At 44.5% G+C, this 17,075-nt stretch overlaps 1 protein-coding gene across 1 annotated transcript in view; it reads left to right on the forward strand.

The window, feature by feature from the left end:
- Positions 1-16,783, forward strand: part of LOC147465617 (folate-sensitive fragile site protein) — a 34,420-nt gene extending 17,637 nt beyond the window's left edge. Inside the window, exons 6-11 of the mRNA XM_086520955.1 lie at positions 14,470-14,515; positions 15,315-15,373; positions 15,544-15,611; positions 15,728-15,805; positions 15,877-15,995; positions 16,318-16,783. Coding sequence (XP_086377081.1) covers positions 14,470-14,515; positions 15,315-15,373; positions 15,544-15,611; positions 15,728-15,805; positions 15,877-15,995; positions 16,318-16,421 — 474 coding nt within the window. The 3' untranslated portion in view covers positions 16,422-16,783. The remainder of the gene's footprint in view (positions 1-14,469; positions 14,516-15,314; positions 15,374-15,543; positions 15,612-15,727; positions 15,806-15,876; positions 15,996-16,317) is intronic.
- Positions 16,784-17,075: the final 292 nt, after the last annotated feature.

The raw sequence follows: 17,075 nt of genomic DNA on the forward strand, positions 1-17,075 counted from the left end.
TCTGGCAGAGTGGGGTATCCTGAAATGCTTGCCATGGAAGCCGTAGCAGATTATAACTTGAAATTTCTCGACATCTCTCAGTAGATGTCTCTTCTCGAGCTGATGACCTTGGAGGTCTAGTGCGATTGCTATCTTGGGACTACCATCGCCGCCAAAGAAACATTGTTCGTCCAAGAGCTGATGGACCATGCTGTGCTTGGCTACGACCTTACGGAATGAACCTAACCCTAATTTGTTTGGTGCAGGTTTCAGGATGGAAAGTCAATCGACTTTTCGAGCTCGATTGATGTCGAGATTTCTTTTTAAGTTTGAAATCTGTTTGAGAACTTGTTTGGTGATCCTGTTTGGAATTTGTTTGAAATGGATGGTATCTGTTTTGAACTTGTCTTGGTGCCGAGTTGAAATGTTTGACTCTGGTTTTAATACTAGTTTCATTGATTGGTGATTTTACTCCCGGGTGGAGAAGTGAGAAATACTGTTTTGATATTGTTTGAACCTCGGAACGACGTAGACCGATGCTTGGGGAGCGTTTCGTTGTATGCTTGAAAACCTCGGAACGACGCAGGCCTATGCCTGGGGAGTGTTTCGTTGTATGTTTAAAAACCTCAGAACGACGCAGGCCGATGTCAAGGGAGCGTTCCATTGTATGCTAGAAAACCTCGAAACGACGCAGGCCGATGCTTGGGAGCGTTTGGTTGTATGCTTGTAAAACAATTGTTGTTGTGACTCCGGGCCCGGCCCGAACCTGGATGGTTATACGGAAGGAGTATTAAGAAGTCTAAGCAGTGGTTACTCTCAGCACCTCCAAACAACGCAGGCTACGGTCTGGGGGGTGTTTGGTTGTAAAAGGCCTCTATATCTCATGGCCCGGATCTTTTTAGGTTATGCGGGAGGAGTGATGAGAGAGTCGTTGAATATCTCCCGGCTCGGACCTTGTTAGGTTATGCGGGAGAAGTGTTCATCGGCGACTTATGTTTCTATATCTTGTAACATGCATATGGGAGCATTTGTGCTGCATTGTGATGTGCCAACCACTGAATATTCCTAATTGGATGAGATTGCTTGGGTATGTAATTTTAGTGCATCAAGACACCCGTGGAAGATCAGTGCGGTTTGGGTGTGATGGCTAATTTTACTACACCGGAATATCAATAGTTCTGATCTGGACGAAAGGAGAAGCCAACTCCTTGATCAAAAGAGTTGAAAGGAGAAGCCACCTCCTTGATCAAAAGAGCCGAAAGGAGAAGCTAACTCCTTAACAAAAAGAGAAAATTGATTGTCCCTCGGAAATTTTAAGCTAACTTGTTGTTTTGCTGATATGCTGTAATGGCGGACACTTACTCTCTTTCAAGAAGGGGAGATGTCACAAATTGCTGACGTGTCAAAGCCCTAAAGAATGGAGCCAACTTACAGATGCCGACCGAGGGGCCTAAACCCTAAGAAGAACAAGTAGCAGAAGAAGAAGAAGTCCTACCAACTTATGGAGACCTCGTCCGATGGGGCCCCAATGACATAAAGGGATTAAAATAAAGCAGGACACACACACACACAAAAGTGATGATGTGGCAGCTGTACGGACGCTCCGCGTTTTGCGCTGACTAATGACGTGGCAATTGTACGGAATTCCACAAATCGCGTTGGTAGCTTTTTGGCATTGCTGTTGGACCATGAGCTTTTGAGTTTTGAAGGCTTTTCATGTAAACTACTTTTGGGGCCTAGGGCCTTTAAATATGTGCTAAGGGCTCATTCTCTGGGATGCTTCCTGGAGAAGGTGCAGAGTCTGGAGTACCGGCTTGTACAGTGTTGATGCAATATAAAGAAATACCGAAAGGGGCGCCAAGGCTTGGGGCCAATACTCTCTGGGGTGGAATTCCGCCACTCCGTGTCGCATCTCGTCTCTCTCTCTCTCTCTCTCTCTCTCTCTCTCTCTCTCTCTCTCTCTCTCAGTTCAGTTATTGAAGTGCTAAAAGTCTGTTCTTTTCTATTGGCACGTGGTGCCCGTCTTGTGACAAGCGTGCCTTTGGTATAAGGAGAATGTGAGCTCTGTTGTGGTAGCTACTCCTCCGGATGCCTAGTGTCCGCTCTAAAGAAGTCTATGATCTGCCTTTGAGATTGGCTAGCCTCTTCGGTCATCAAGCTCTCTCTCTCTCTCTCTCTCTCTCTCTCTCTCTCTCTCTCTCTCTCTCTCTGCGCAACTCAAGCAAAAACAGTCCCAGACATGTGTGATCCTCATATCCCATGACTCTAGAGAATGGTCCAAAGCCCTCTTTAAATAGGCAGTGAAAGCGGCCTCGTATCTCGTAGTAAACTGGGCAGTGGCATGTGTAGTGTAACTCTGTCTCCGGCTCCATGTGACATAGGGGACATGTCCGGCCTTTGCTGGTACTACACTGTATCTACTAGTCTCGACGTGAAGCTGGTGTGAAGATGTGCCTATCTGGCCAATATCGCATCGTATCCCATGAGATAATAGCGCATCGTATCCCGGGTGTCCATGTATTTGGGCCTTGTCACAAAACCATCCTCAATAAGCTGGAGAAGATGCTCTCTATAGGAAGCCATCTTCGTGCCCAATTCCTGTGCCGACTGTATCCACGTCCTCTTGGTATCTAGTTGAATCAGGTCCTGGCGGATGAGTCAGGTGATCTCGGACTATGTAAGAGTCAGAGAGGGTGCATCCAATGAGTACTGGAAAGGGGGCAATCTGTCCATGCTGAACCCATGTCCTTGAAACCATGATGCATCTCTCCATACCAGCATGCTGTATCTCCCTGCATAGCTAATTGTCGAGAGGACTCAAGTGCTAGGCGGGCATATCTATCTCTAGTGAGGTCCCATAAGCAGTGTATAAAGGAGACTGATATCGTGAGCGCCTCAACCACTAGTGGGGGGGCTCTGCTCGAATAATGTCATGTGGTACTGAAGCCTTGGCTCTACTAAGTCATGAGATCATAGAGACCAAAGGCTTCTCCATGCCTCTCCATCCATCAGTGCGACCCGACCTCACATGATGGTCCAAAGAGGGCCCCCATATCTGAACTCCATAGAGCAATGCGGAAGCCACCAGAGTGTCAAAAAGCAAGAGTCTCATCCGAGGCTCCTGAAACTGAATCTGTGAACACATCCTCTCCAATCCCCCCAATGCTGCATAGGCTCTTGTCGATCTGGTCTCTGATGCTCTCCTCGATGAAAATGCTGGTCCACTAAAGACCAACCCAAGGTAGGTGTAAGCATCTGTATACTCTCAAGATGAGTGCTCCGAACTGTGCTCAAGGGTTCCTTTTACTTACGGAAGGGAGAGCCTTCCGTTCCTTTAGTGAGAGAGTGCAAATGATCACAAACAAAGTGAATGACACTGTGAATGAAGGTGTTGAGACTGAGAGAGAGAGAAGAAGAATACGACACCAGAATATTGTCAAGCCCTCCTCCAAGGGTCCCCCCTCTCTATGGCGAGAGAGGTCTATGCTATATGCTATTGATTGCACAAATGTGGTACAATGATCTAGATGCAATGGACTTCCCGAGGATGTCGACGACAATGATGACGACGACGAGACGGGCTGAAATCTGCAAATCTACTAATTGCTGAATTCTGACATTGTATAGACAAGGACGGCGATGGCGACGACGCGATGACGATGCGCTGAAAACGCAGATGCTGAAATCTGAGAACAGCGGGCTGAAACTGAAAACGCTCGCTGATCTGACCGTGCGGCGAGGATCTACCACGGGTAGATGAGATCTTCAAGGTTTGGGGCTGTACTTGCGGAGTCCAAGTACTAGAAACAGAAAACGCTGAAGTGCTTGGGCTGAATTCTCGCCAGAAACTGCAAAACGCTAGGTAGTGCTGCAAACTAGAAACGCTATGCTGATTTGCAATCTGGAAATGCTGGTCATTCTGTAGCAAAACGCTGGTCGGTCTTGATGGCTGAAAACGCTAGGGAGTTTTGCCGGTCTTGCTAAGAAGGTGCACTGCAAGTTGTAGGACTTCTGCTGCCTCTTCTGTCAGAAAGTGCTAGCACTAGGTTTCTTATATATTAACTTAGCAAATTTGCCTATCGAGTTTCCCAACAAAGTCACTTATTAAATAATAAGTGAAATATGGATAAAAAAGGGAAAATGGGTTTTGTGCACTGTAAAATGCTCATGATGGGTACTGACTGTTATGTTGATGATCATGCTGTGTGCAACCAGAGGATATGCAACTACTCTAAGTGCCTAGACATGCACGGCCTGTGCACAGGCTCACAAAGGTGCCAGAACACTTTCTAAGCTGACCTGAACCTTGGACTTGAAGTAGCTTGTCCACATGCACATATGACATCCCCTTCTTTTTAAAGTGAGGTATTGGTACCGAACTGTATGGTGTCGAGGGAGATCGCCGACTGAGAAGGACTCTTCGCCGGCTCACTTTGATGCATGGGTCGTGCGATACTTGAACTTCATAAAGGTCTGAAACGCTTGCTTCTTTGGGTCACATCGAGAGCGACACAAAGTGATCTGTGGCTGCTTCAATGGTCTAACTGTGTCTATGGAAGTAGGTCCACTTTCATCAAGAATCTCCGAGGAGGAAAATTCATGAAACCACTTCCAACACAAAAAGATGAACATATCCATTCCATGTAGAGTGACTGGAAAAATACTACGCTTTCTAAACGACTGTGCATGCAATTGAGATGAACCAAGTGACGGAGTGCCAAACCGTTCATCAAACACATGCAAAAAGTGAGATCGAATCTTGACTTTCTGATCTAAACTTATCAACTATGACAAATCACAATGAAAATGCCGATGCTTGATGGTCAATTTCTTGTGCTCGTTCTAAGACTGTGTCATGCCAAGGAAGAGACATGGAATGTGAATTCCTTGAATGCAAACTTTCGTTCATTTCGAGAGAGATCCGCGTACATCCGTGCTCATCCATGAGTGAATCATGTGCATCTTACAATAGGGCATGCCTGTGGAAAGGGAACACGTAAAGACGGTGACAAAAATACAAGAAACCGTCACGAATGAAACACTCGAACAATGTGTGCTGACTAATCATGCGTACACACAATACTTCCTGAGTGGGTTCTTTGGACCTCGACTCAAGAGCCAAGATTGTTCTTTGTGATTGATCGTATCTGCAATGAGGTTAGCTTCACTAGAAAAAGCATCATCTAAACCATCATCCTTGTGAACAATCACATCTTTATCATGCAAATCATCATCCTTGTGAATAATCACATGTGTGTCGTGCAAAACATGTGTTTCGTGCTTTGGAGAAGAAAAGACTTAGAGAGTCTCCTTTTCCTTTTCCTTTACAAGCTTCGCATGCACATTAGAAATGAGAGGTGAAGAATGAATAACTTCCTCTCCACGAATGACAATGGGAGTCACTTTTGCCATTGAAAGTGAGAGTATTGTCCGCCCAATCAATGAGGGGGTTATGCTCACGTAACCATCGAATGCTTAGAATCATGTCACATCCTGAAAGAGGAGACACTACAAATATTCTCCGGAAGGACGCTTGCTGAACAATGAACAACACATCAAGGCACTCTCGTGTAATGAGAGAGTCTCTACGAGAGCATATGCATTACACGACTGAATCTCGTCAGTCTAGTCTCTACTGCTCTCCTCAAGGAGAACTTTTGACCATTGATGACCACTCCTAGGTAAGTGTATGCGTCTGTATACTCAACCGTCTGCTGATCATATGTGAAGGTTGGTGTAAATCGCCTTACCCACTGTGCTGTGGTGTTGTCTACCTTAATGGAGAGAGAGAGAGAGAGAGAGAGAGAGAGAGAGAGAGAGAGATGAAATGAAATTGTAAGGATTCTAGTCGCTAATCCTTAATTAAGTACTTAAACTCATGATTAAGACTTAAGAAACTGAAACTGAACTTAGAACAAGACTAAGAAGACTCTGTGTTTGATTGATCGAAAGTGTGATACAAGGGTTCCTTTTATAGGAATTGAATAGTCATCAGTGAAGAGGCATGTCTCTTTGTGAAGAGACATGACTTTAGGCGAAAAGACACATCCTTTCGGCGAAGAGCTGCAACCATTGGGTGAAGAGTCGCATCCGTACGGTGAAGGGGTGTGACCAGTCGTCGAAGGAGTGTGGCTTTTGGCGAAGAGGTATGTCTTTTGGGCGAAGTGGTGTGACAATTCGAGAACAGGAGTCCTCCTGGGTTAGTCACACTTCGCATCTGCATCTGTAATGAATCAAGAAGAGTGTAACAAGTCACAATCGTGACATTCCCTTCCATTTACATTAAAACCCCGTGTTTAGATGAAAGTCTTCCGCTTTTCAAAGAATTCTTGAAGGAGGTTTGGGTACTGCTGCATATCTTCATCTGTCTGCCAAGTTGAGTGTGACTCATCAAGATCCATCCACTTGACAAGAAATTCTTTTGTGATCTTTCGTCTTGTTTCTTTTTGTCTAACATCAAGAATCTTTTCTGGAACAAGAATTATGTGTTCATCCTCAATTTCTAGCACATAAGAAGATAAGTCTGGAATTGGCGAATCTCCTTGTATGTATTGTTTGAGCCAAGAAATGTGGAAAGTGAATGAAGTTTTCCCCATGAGAGTGGAAGTTTCAACTTGTAACTGACAACTGAGTACTTCTTGATTATTTTGAAAGGTCCACAGCAAGTCATTGACAATGGTGTAAGTTGCAAACATATTTATCTCTACAGGAGTCGGAGTAGAGGATTTAAGAGCTTGAAATGCATCCCCAAAATCTCGATCTGTCAAATACTCATGCTTGAAACCAGCAGGTATTTCCATCTGCACACCGGAAATGGCAAAGTTGATGGCTCAAGGAAGGCGGCTTAAGGCATCTGCAACTGCATTTGCAAGGCCTGGCACGTATTGAATAATCATATGAAAATTTGCCAAGAACTCAACCCATCGTCCTTGACGTGGATTCATCACAGGTTGAGTAAATATGTATGTCAATGACTGATGATCTGTTTGCACCACGGAATCTGCGCCAAGAAGATATTGTTTCCAAGTGCGGTAAGCATGAACAATGGCTAAAAATTCCTTGTCATAAATTGTGTATCTCATTTGTATGGCTGAAAATTTGCGGCTATCAAAAGCAATGACACGCTCATTCTGCATAAGAACACCTCCAGAAGCACGATCTGACGCATCGGTCATGACCTGAAAAGGTTGAGTAGGATCTGCAATAGCCAAAACTGGAGTTGTCGTCAAGGCGTGTTTAAGGGCTTTGAACGACTGTTCTGCTTCTTCAGTCCATTGAAGTTTATCCTTCTTGGTAAGCTCAGTCAAAGGAGCTGTTATGTCGGAGAATTTGTGGACCTTGGTATGATAGAAGTTTGCAAGTCCCAAAAAGGAGCGCACGTCTGAGATGGTGAGCGGTAAAGGCCAATCCACTATGACCTGTATTTTCTTGGGATCGACTGCAACGCCACTGGCATAAATAATGTGACCAAGGTATTCCACCTGATTCTTGAAGAAATCACTTTTCTTCTTATTGATGTATAGCACATCGGTTCGCAAAACTTGGAAGACTAGCTTCAAATGTTTCTTGTGATCAGCCATCGTTCGACTGAAAACTAAAATGTCATCCAAATACACGATTACGAACTTGTCCAAGTATGGTCCGAATATTTCGTTCATCAGCGTCATGAAAGAGGCCGGGGCATTGGTTAACCCGAATGGTAATACCAGAAATTCATAGTGACCATACTTTGTGCGAAAAGCTGTCTTGTACTCATCACCAATGCGAATTCGAATTTGGTGATACCCTGATTTTAGATCAATTTTGGAGTAGATCTTTGCTCCCAGTAACTGATCAAATAACTCGTCAATGCGAGGCAGGGGAAACTTGTTTTTGATCGTCAACTTATTCAAAGCACGATAGTCGATGCAAAGACGCATAGATCCATCTTTCTTTTTGACCAACAGAACAGGAGCTCCAAAGGGACATTTGCTTGGGCGAATATGACCTTTATCCAACAAATCTTCTAGCTACCGCTGTATCTCTTGAGACTCTGAGTATGAAACTCGATAAGGGGCTCGAATTGGTGGAGGTTGGTTGGGGATCAAATCAATGGGATGATCCACGGGACGCCGAGGAGGCAAAGTTGTTGGTAGCTCGTCGGGAAACAAGTCCAAATGTGGTTGAAAGAAGGGTTGCTACAAATAGGCAATATTTGAGGAGGATTTAACTTCTGCTTCTTCTGCACCGGGTTTAACATCTCTTAACATGATTAAGGCAGTAGCACAATCACGTTTTCGAACCAGCCGTTTGACTTGTAAAGCAGAAACCAATATAATGGGTTTGGCACTGAAAAGACCATGAAGCTCTATTTTCTGTTGCTTGTGAAAGAGCCGAATTGAGTGATCTCTAAAAGTGATTATTGGATCATACTGAAATAACCAAGATTGGCCAAGGATCAAGTCGTAATGTGACAAGGGCATAACTGAAAAACCAAGCTGATCCTGGTAATCCTGAATCTGAAAATCCAGCTTTTCAATCCTTTTGTTGCACTCGAGGAAGAAACCATCAGCAAGTTCTACTTGGTAAGCTGCCTCACTAGGTTGAGTTTGAAGGCGCAGTTTAGTAATCAAAGATGTGCTGACGAAATTAGTAGAACACCCACTGTCCACAAGAACATTGATTGGCTGCTTGCCAACAAAGCCAAGGAGATTGAGAACCTGATTCGAAAGATCCACTGGAGCAGAAACGTGATTCCAAGCATTCATCATTAAGGCACTTACAACCTTGGAAACTCGAACACAACGTGCTGCCTGTTTGCCTTTGTCTGGGACAGGAGGTTGGTTGTGGATAGGTTCTGAAATTGTGGTCTCCATGTGAGAATTCTGGCGAGGATTTGAAGGATTTGGCTTCTTGGGGCATTCATACCACCTGTGATCTCCATGACAAATTGTACATAATCCTGTACGGTTGGAGTTGGAGGTTGAAGGAGCTGATGAAGAGGATTGCTGTCCAGAGGACGTATTCGGCCGAAAATCTCGACGACCATTCCTTCTATGATTGGGACGATTGTTTCGTCGATTCTGATTATTTGCCGAAGAGGAGGCTCTGGAAGTGGCTGCTTGTCCAGAAGATTGGGGTCGGAAAGAAGTTTGTCCAACAGAGTATTGTCTCGAAGAGTGAGCTTCTGAGAAAGAACGTTGATTCTGACCACCTTGTCCTTGGTAATTACGTTGTGAAGAGCTTGCAGAATTGGAAACTCGATCACCAGGAAGGAAACTTCTGAGTGGGCGCCGATTGTCACCAAGACGCTCAACATAAGCGATTGCAGCATCCAGTGTGGCAGGGTTAAATTTATGGACATCATCTCGCATGGAAGGCTCAAGTCCGTCAACAAAACTGTGGAGTTTGTCGGAAGGACTGAGAGTCTCTATCTCAAGAGTTAATTTCTGAAACTCTGAGATGTACGCGGCCAAGGAACCAGTTTGGCTCAGGCGGCGGAGAGAAGACCGGGCGTGGAAATCGGCATTTGCAGGCTCAAAAGCCTTGCAAAGAACGCGCCAGAATTTGTCCCAAGTAGCGGTGATTTTTCCATCTTTGATGCGGCGACGCCACCAAAGGAATGCAGTATCCTTTAGTAGAGAGCTAGCCAAAGCAACTTTCTTGCTTTCAATGAGATCAGTATTTGAAAAGTAAACCTTCATTTTGAAAAGCCAATGGTCCAGCACGCGCTTATCGCGGTGACCGTTGTATGCTCGGGCAACTTTGCATCTATCTTCTTTTTTTGTGCTGTGTTTATTATCTTAAAAAGATATTTCAATTCAGGATTGTCTACCTCTGGTTCCGGAGCGTCGACTTGCTCAGGAACTGAAGCTACCGAAGAAACTGAATGGGTAGCTGGCTGCGTCCTCGAAGAAGAAAAGGCCTGCAGGACATCCAAACGTGCGGTCATCGATGCAAGACCAGTGGAGAGGGCCTCTTGGAGGATGGACATCTGTTCTCTGAGGATGGCTATTGGATCGTCTGGTGCAGCACTGCCTGTCTCTGACATTCTGACGGCTCAGAGGGAATATCTCGGAGAAGCTGGAGAGGTGTGGTTGCCGTAAAAGGGTGAAGCTGTTGCTGATGCTGTGTCCCACTCCTCTAAGAAATCTGGTCCAAGATCCGAATTCTCGATATCTTCCACCTCGTCGATAGGAGGTGTGTCGTCTGGCGTCAAAGGCGTGTAGTCCGGAAGCTGTAACTCGTTGTGAACCTGAACTAAAGGCTGCTGGGAAATGATGTCGTTTACTGAATCTATGCGACACTCCGTCAGAGAATAGGCCAAGTGGGGGTACCGGCTCAATATGTGTTCGTAGTGTGGCAAATGAAGAGGCTCGCACGTAACTATGATATGCCACACCACCCAGCCCTGTGAGCGCGAGGCATGCCGATGAGTGACATAAACCAGGTAATTTTGGGGCAACACTGCTTGCTGTAATGCAGGTACAAGAGCAGGCTCGGGTGCCGGAATGAAGTCGGGAACCTGTCTTTCCTTTGGAACTGGAACTGGAACTGGAACTGGAGATGGGGAATCCGAAATGAGAATGACTTCCGGTTCGAATGCGGGTTCCGGTTCGGGTACGGGTTCTGCTTCGGGGGTATCTGGTATAATTATCACTTCGGGAGCCGGAGGAGGATTTTTTGGCAATATTGCTTCGGGCACCTCGTCTATGTACGAGAGAAAATTGACGGGAACGTCGAGGGCATCATCTTCCATGACTCTGAACAAGCTCGCGTGCGCGTCTGGCGATGGCCAGAATTGGTGGCGTTGGATATTAGCAGAAGAGGGGGCGATGAATTTCTCTCACGTTGGCGTTAATTAGTCATTGCACTGGCTGCAGTTGGCCTTCTGGTTTTTTTTTTTTTATAATTATTCTCCAAAGTGGTGCCCACTTAAGAGTTGGGTTGGGCGGCCGGCCAAAAACCCTTTTAATTAAAAGGGTGGCCTTTCTTTAAAAAAGTCCAGCGCTGGCCTTGTTTTTTTTTAATTCCAAACGCTGCGCTGCTGTTGATTAAACTTGAACGCTGCTGCCTCCAGCGAAAACAGCCAGCGCTTGCCAACGTGGGCTGCCGTGTGTGAGTTGCCGGGTGAAGGGGCGGCCTGGATGCACTAGCTCGCGTCAGATGCGCAAGGGGGGGTGCGACTCTTCATGGGAAAAATCGCAAGTCGTCCACGCGAAGAGTCTCCTACTGCTGGAGAGACTTACTCCAGGAGTGCAACCGGTGTGCCGCAACACCCACTCTTTCTGCTATCTTCTGCTTATATTTATGTATGTGTTTGAGAAAAAATTACCTCATGTTGACATGGGTCCTGGCCATCTTTCTTCTGCTTCCATACAACTCCGGGAAGGGGGAGAGTAGCGGCGAGGGTGAGAGGCTCGCAACCTTCGGGTCCCGGGAAAAATTCGCTCTGATACCACTGTAAGGATTCTAGTCGCTAATCCTTAATTAAGTACTTAAACTCATGATTAAGACTTAAGAAACTGAAACTGAACTTAGAACAAGACTAAGAAGACTCTGTGTTTGATTGATCGAAAGTGTGATACAAGGGTTCCTTTTATAGGAATTGAATAGTCATCAGTGAAGAGGCATGTCTCTTTGTGAAGAGACATGACTTTAGGCAAAAAGACACATCCTTTCGGCGAAGAGCTGCAACCATTGGGTGAAGAGTCGCATCCGTACGGTGAAGGGGTGTGACCAGTCGTCGAAGGAGTGTGGCTTTTGGCGAAGAGGTATGTCTTTTGGACGAAGGAGTGTGACCATTCGAGAACAGGAGTCCTCCTGTGTTAGTCACACTTCGCATCTGCATCTGTAATGAATCAAGAAGAGTGTAACAAGTCACAATCGTGACAGAAATGTTATATTAAACGTCTTCAAAAGGCCAAAATGACCTATGAGACCAAACTGATACAATCTTGGTGGATCTAATACAATGTCTGGGTACAAAAATAAAATGAAGTAAAGTGAAAACTAAAATCAAGCAACTTGCTGGAATTGTGTAGGATATTAGTAGGGGGGTGAAAGTAGTGACGGGGGGCTAATACAACCGGTGTGTGGGGAATGGATGAGAGCTGATACAAAGGTTGGTACAAGATGAGCAGGGTGTACAATCCTCAAAAGAGCTAAATCACAAGAGATTCATCATCGGTTGCTAGCGGATCTCATCAATCTTCTCCATGGTCAGTAGTCTGACCAGGCGTCGTGCATGTCGGGCCAAAGTGATCCGAATCCTCCGATACAGCCTCCGTCGATGCTATGTAGTCCTCCGTAGTTGTGGGCGTCTGGATCTCCCTAGCTCAGTCGCTCGATCGATTAACGTGCCTCTAGTGTGAGGAGAATGTGAGCTCTGCTGTGGTAGCTGCTCCTCCGGCCGCCGCGTGTCCGCTCTAAAGAAGTTTGTGATCCGTCTCTGAGACTGGCTAGCCTCTCCTCTCATCAGGCTCTCTCTGTGTCTACGTAGATCGAGCAAAAACATACCCCATGACTCTAGAGAGTGGTCCAAAGCCCTCTCTGAACAAGCACTGAAAGCGGCCTCGTATCTCATAGTAAATTGGGCAGTGGCATGTGTAGTACAACTCTGTCTCAAGCCATGTGACATAGGGGACATGTCATGGCCTCTGTTGGTACTCTGCTGTATCTACCGGTCTCGATTTGAAGCTGGTGTGAAGATGTGCGTATCCGGCCAATAGCACATTGTATCCCATGAGATAAGTGGGCGTCCATGTATCTGGGCCTCGTCACAAAACCATCCTCAGTAAGCTAGAGAAGATGCTCTCTATAGAAAGCCATCTTCATGCCCAGCTCATGTGCCGGCTGTATCCAAGTCCTCCTGGTATCTAGCTAAGTCAGGTCTTGGCAGATGAGCCTGGTGATCTTGGACTGTGTAAGAGTTAACTGTTAGAGAGGGTGCATCCAATGAGTACTGGAAGGGGGGCAATCTGCCCATGTACCTGAAACCATGATGGCATCTCCTCATACCAGCATGCTGTATCTCCCTGCATGGCTAACTGTTGAGAGGACTCAAGTGCTAGGCGGGCATATCTGTCTCTGGGGAGGTCCCGTATAAAGGAGACTGATCTGGTAAGCACCTCAACCTTTACAACTATCCACCAATGGCTGCAAAATGGATGGAAAAGATTAAGTTAGTAGAGTCACCTTATGTATTGCAACTTAACCTAGAGGCTTTCAACTTTGGAACCTACAATGACTTTTGGTCCAATCAGGCTTTGTGGAGCAAGAATCTAGTGCATAGGGGGATGCTCAAAGGAGGGTAGCGGTGATGCCTCTATTTCTCATGTTCTTGCAATTCAGTGCCATAGAGTGGCTTTTATTGTTTAAATACATTTGATAGCATACATTTGTACGGTTTACAGTGTTCCTTTGGAAAGCATGTAATTGGTTTATTCTCAAGTGAGATGTAATTAACACTTACGCGAGCACACAGGATTGTTGTAATAATTATCGCTTAAAGACATTTGCAGTTAATATGAGTCTCTTTGCAATGATCCAAATAGTGGTGGGCTGTCCACAGTGTGTCCATTGTCATGTGTTGGCATGGATCGTTTTCATAGGCATGCAATCGAGGTCCTTGCAATCTTTCAAGAGGGGATACATGACCAGTTGGTGTGTCTATTTATTTAATTTATTTTTGTTTCTTTCTTTTCCCTCGACGCTCTTGATACGGGCAAACGGACATGGCTTGGAGGTCTTGGAATAATGCATGGCAAGTGTGAAACGGGGGCCAAGGCAGTTGGCCACGAGGTTTGCTCGTGTTTGAGCCAGTTGTGTGCGTCCGTTTATTGTGCCTTGACAACCTTTTAAAACGTGGACAAAGACGGGAAGGACGTTGGCAAGGTAGGCAACAACTGAAAGTGACCAAGGAGCTAAGCAGCTGATGGGTGCAAGGGAATAGAGCAGTGTGCAGAAGAGGGTGGCGGGCCCCAGAAGCAGCAGCAAAGGGGGGCTGGTGGAGCATGGAAACAGTAGTTAAGGGCGGGTGGGTTGTGTTGGCTCAGTGGCTCCCCAGGGAGAGGCAGAGCATGCCGAAAGGAGGCTCTGTGTTTGCAAGCTGCCTTCAACTGCGAGTTTGGGGACTTGAGAGCAATCACAAGTGTTTTCGCTCTTTGTGGATGAAAGGACTTGGAAGGTCTATGATGTTTTGATGGTTTTTGGTAATCAAATTATTAACGGTCCTTGAATAGTTCTTGGCATCGTGATTGTAGAGACACGTTTTGACTTTTGTTCAAACATGTGGATTGTTTCATGTCTGGAAATTGAGGCTAATCTAACTAACACCTGTATGTTCTTAGGACAAATGTTCTGTTTTCACGTATTCCTAGTCCTTTCTATACGTACACAAGTGCTGCTTTAACCTTTGTATCAGCTTGTCTATTCTGTTTTTAGTGGCTCATAATTGCTGGCAGCGCATGTATGTCAAAGGTTCTTACTACTCATGGTTCACTTTGGCAGATAGGAATGAGATGGCGTGCAGAAAAGGAGGTGGTTTCTGGCAAAGGTGACTGTTTTTCAATTTAGAGATGCACATCGCAATGTGTGTGATTAATTTTCTCCTTTTCTAGCTGCTTGTTAGTAATACTGAGTGCATTTGAACTTTGTGAGGCATATGAACTTCATTATGTTCAAATTATGCTAGGATTATCCTTATTGACGCTTCTTCAGAAACTGCAACTTATAAGTGAATTTCAATGCTTGTTCATTTGTGGAACAAAGTCCTGCTGCCGCCTTTTTTCCTTAGTTTTACGGGCCAAGAAACAGCTCTTTATAATTAGACACAGAGTCAGAACTATTTCGCTTTAGTGAGCCTCTTTTGTGCTTAGGATGGGCATCATACAAATAGCAATAATGAGTATAAAGATCATTGTGTAAATGGGAGGCATTGCTACTCCTATGTGTGATATGCATTCCTCATCTTAAACCAGGCTGCTTTCCTGCTCTCAACAAGAGAGTGTGTTAATAGTTCTCTCGCCCCTTTGTGTGCCAATGATTGTCCTTCATGGGCAATATTTTAGGGCATGGCCTCTGTAACATCATCTATATTTTTTTGTTGAATTCTTGCCAGCCTTTAAAGATCTATCCTGGTCCCAATACGAAACACCAGTGGTGTAGGGAACAGACGAAGAACCAACACAAGTATCGTGGAAAAATGTTGTGTGCTGCATTTCAATTTTTGTGTTATCCTTGTTTTCAATGTAATCCATCAATTGAAGTATGGACAAGTTGTAATTGTCTTTTCTTGGCTCAGTCACTCTGCCAAAATGCACTAAGGCTAGATGTTCTTATTTGTCTTCATATAGGTCAGTTTGTATGTGGCAATAGGAAATGCGACGCCAAGGATGATCTTTCCAGCTATGAGGCATGTTTTGGTGAGCTTTGGACGTAGTATGTTAGTTTGCTTGTTTTCTGGCAGGATGAAAGATTTTTATTTTTTATTTTCTCTAAAAACCCGAAACATGGCATAAAGTTTCTGCCTAAGTCAAGGATCATTTTGATGCATTTGCGAGTGCAATGGTGGGATCTTGGCAGGTCAACTTTACTTACAGGGAGGTTGAAGAAAACAAACAGGCATTAGTCAAATTACGACTTTGCCCCGGGTACTGTTCTTTCTTTTTCTCCAAGGACACTGTTGTTTCGAGGAGGCCAAGTTTACATCCATCATCAATTGTAAATGCATTTGCAAGAGCTGATGTTAAAGTTCGTTATATGCCAGATGTGGAGAAAAATTAAATTACAGAAGGGACAGGGATCGTGAGAGGCTGAAACAACAACGTGACAAAGAAAAAAAAAGGTTTACAAAAGAGATCTAAAATACCTGGAAAGGAAGAGTTTATGGTTGATCTTAAAGGTGGTTGTTTGCAGGCTGAAAGCGGAAGAGAGGCCATGTAAGCATGGAAAACGCAAAAAGAACAGGCGCACGGAGGATGCAGAGCAAATGTCAGAGAGCGAGGTCGATACCTGCGAGCCTGTACATTCGGCTGGTAAGAATGCTGAGAGCAAGAATATCTTGCAGGTTGCAATCTGGGGGGGTGCACCTCAAAGCATGTTTGTGTATCACAAGCGTTCAAAAGGAGGGGTATTTTAATTCATAAAATTTATTTATTTTACCTGCAAAAGGGGTTTTTCTATTGAAAATTAGGAAAAACTTGTAAGTTAAACAAGAGAAAAGGGATCATTTTATAGCCTCACAATCATTTTAATACCATTTGAATGCATGTGATAATAGATGGTTTCTTATAAGTGCACTCCCCAAGGTTGCAATGGACATCTAAAGAGTAATGTTGGCATTGTTTAATTGTTCAGGCTGTTCCAGCTTGTCACCTTCCGCTACAGCAGGAGACGGTGTGACTCAATCAACAAGCCAGGAAGAAGAGGATGATAAATATTTCAAGGGGATGTTTCCTTGATACAGTTGGCTGCTTTCCAAGTCACTTGCTCCCTTTTCAATGGTATTCTCTGCAATTTGTTTTGGAGTCTACAAGACTGCTTTGTAAGGATTTGCATTAGCTTTTGTGAAATTTTTGGGCTTGGATTGGGAGAAAGAAACAACTGTTGAGCCTATGAAGCGTCCCAAAACCTGTTGAAAATATTTGGTTTCTTTTGGACCTGAGCATAGAAATGAACATAGTTTCTGGCAATGGCAGCTGTAGGATTTTGGTTTAGTCAAGCATGCACATGCAAAAAGATGTAGCTCAATTGTAGCAGACCCCATTATTATGTAAGAAATGATCACTCATATAGTTGACATGTACATTTATGGTTTTGTGTATCCTCTTATTGTTCATATAACATAGATTTTTGGAAGTGGGCGACAACATCTTGAGAGTGTTTTAAACAAGGTGAAAGGCTCACATTAGCATTCTAAAACATTAAAATAATGAGGAAGTAAAGTCATGTAAAGCAATGGAAGGAAGGGACCTATTGACAAACTAAAATAAAAGAAAATTTTAAAGCTTTCATACGAAAAAGTGAGTCCAATCAGCATAGGAAATAATAAAACAATTTTATCAAATTGACCCATATGAGGCTCTTAAATGAAAGGACTTTTTTGCAAACTAAAA

Source organism: Adiantum capillus-veneris, chromosome 1 (genome assembly GCF_014529385.1).
Source record: "Adiantum capillus-veneris isolate H3 chromosome 1, ASM1452938v2, whole genome shotgun sequence".
Classification (NCBI taxonomy): Eukaryota; Viridiplantae; Streptophyta; class Polypodiopsida; order Polypodiales; family Pteridaceae; genus Adiantum; species Adiantum capillus-veneris.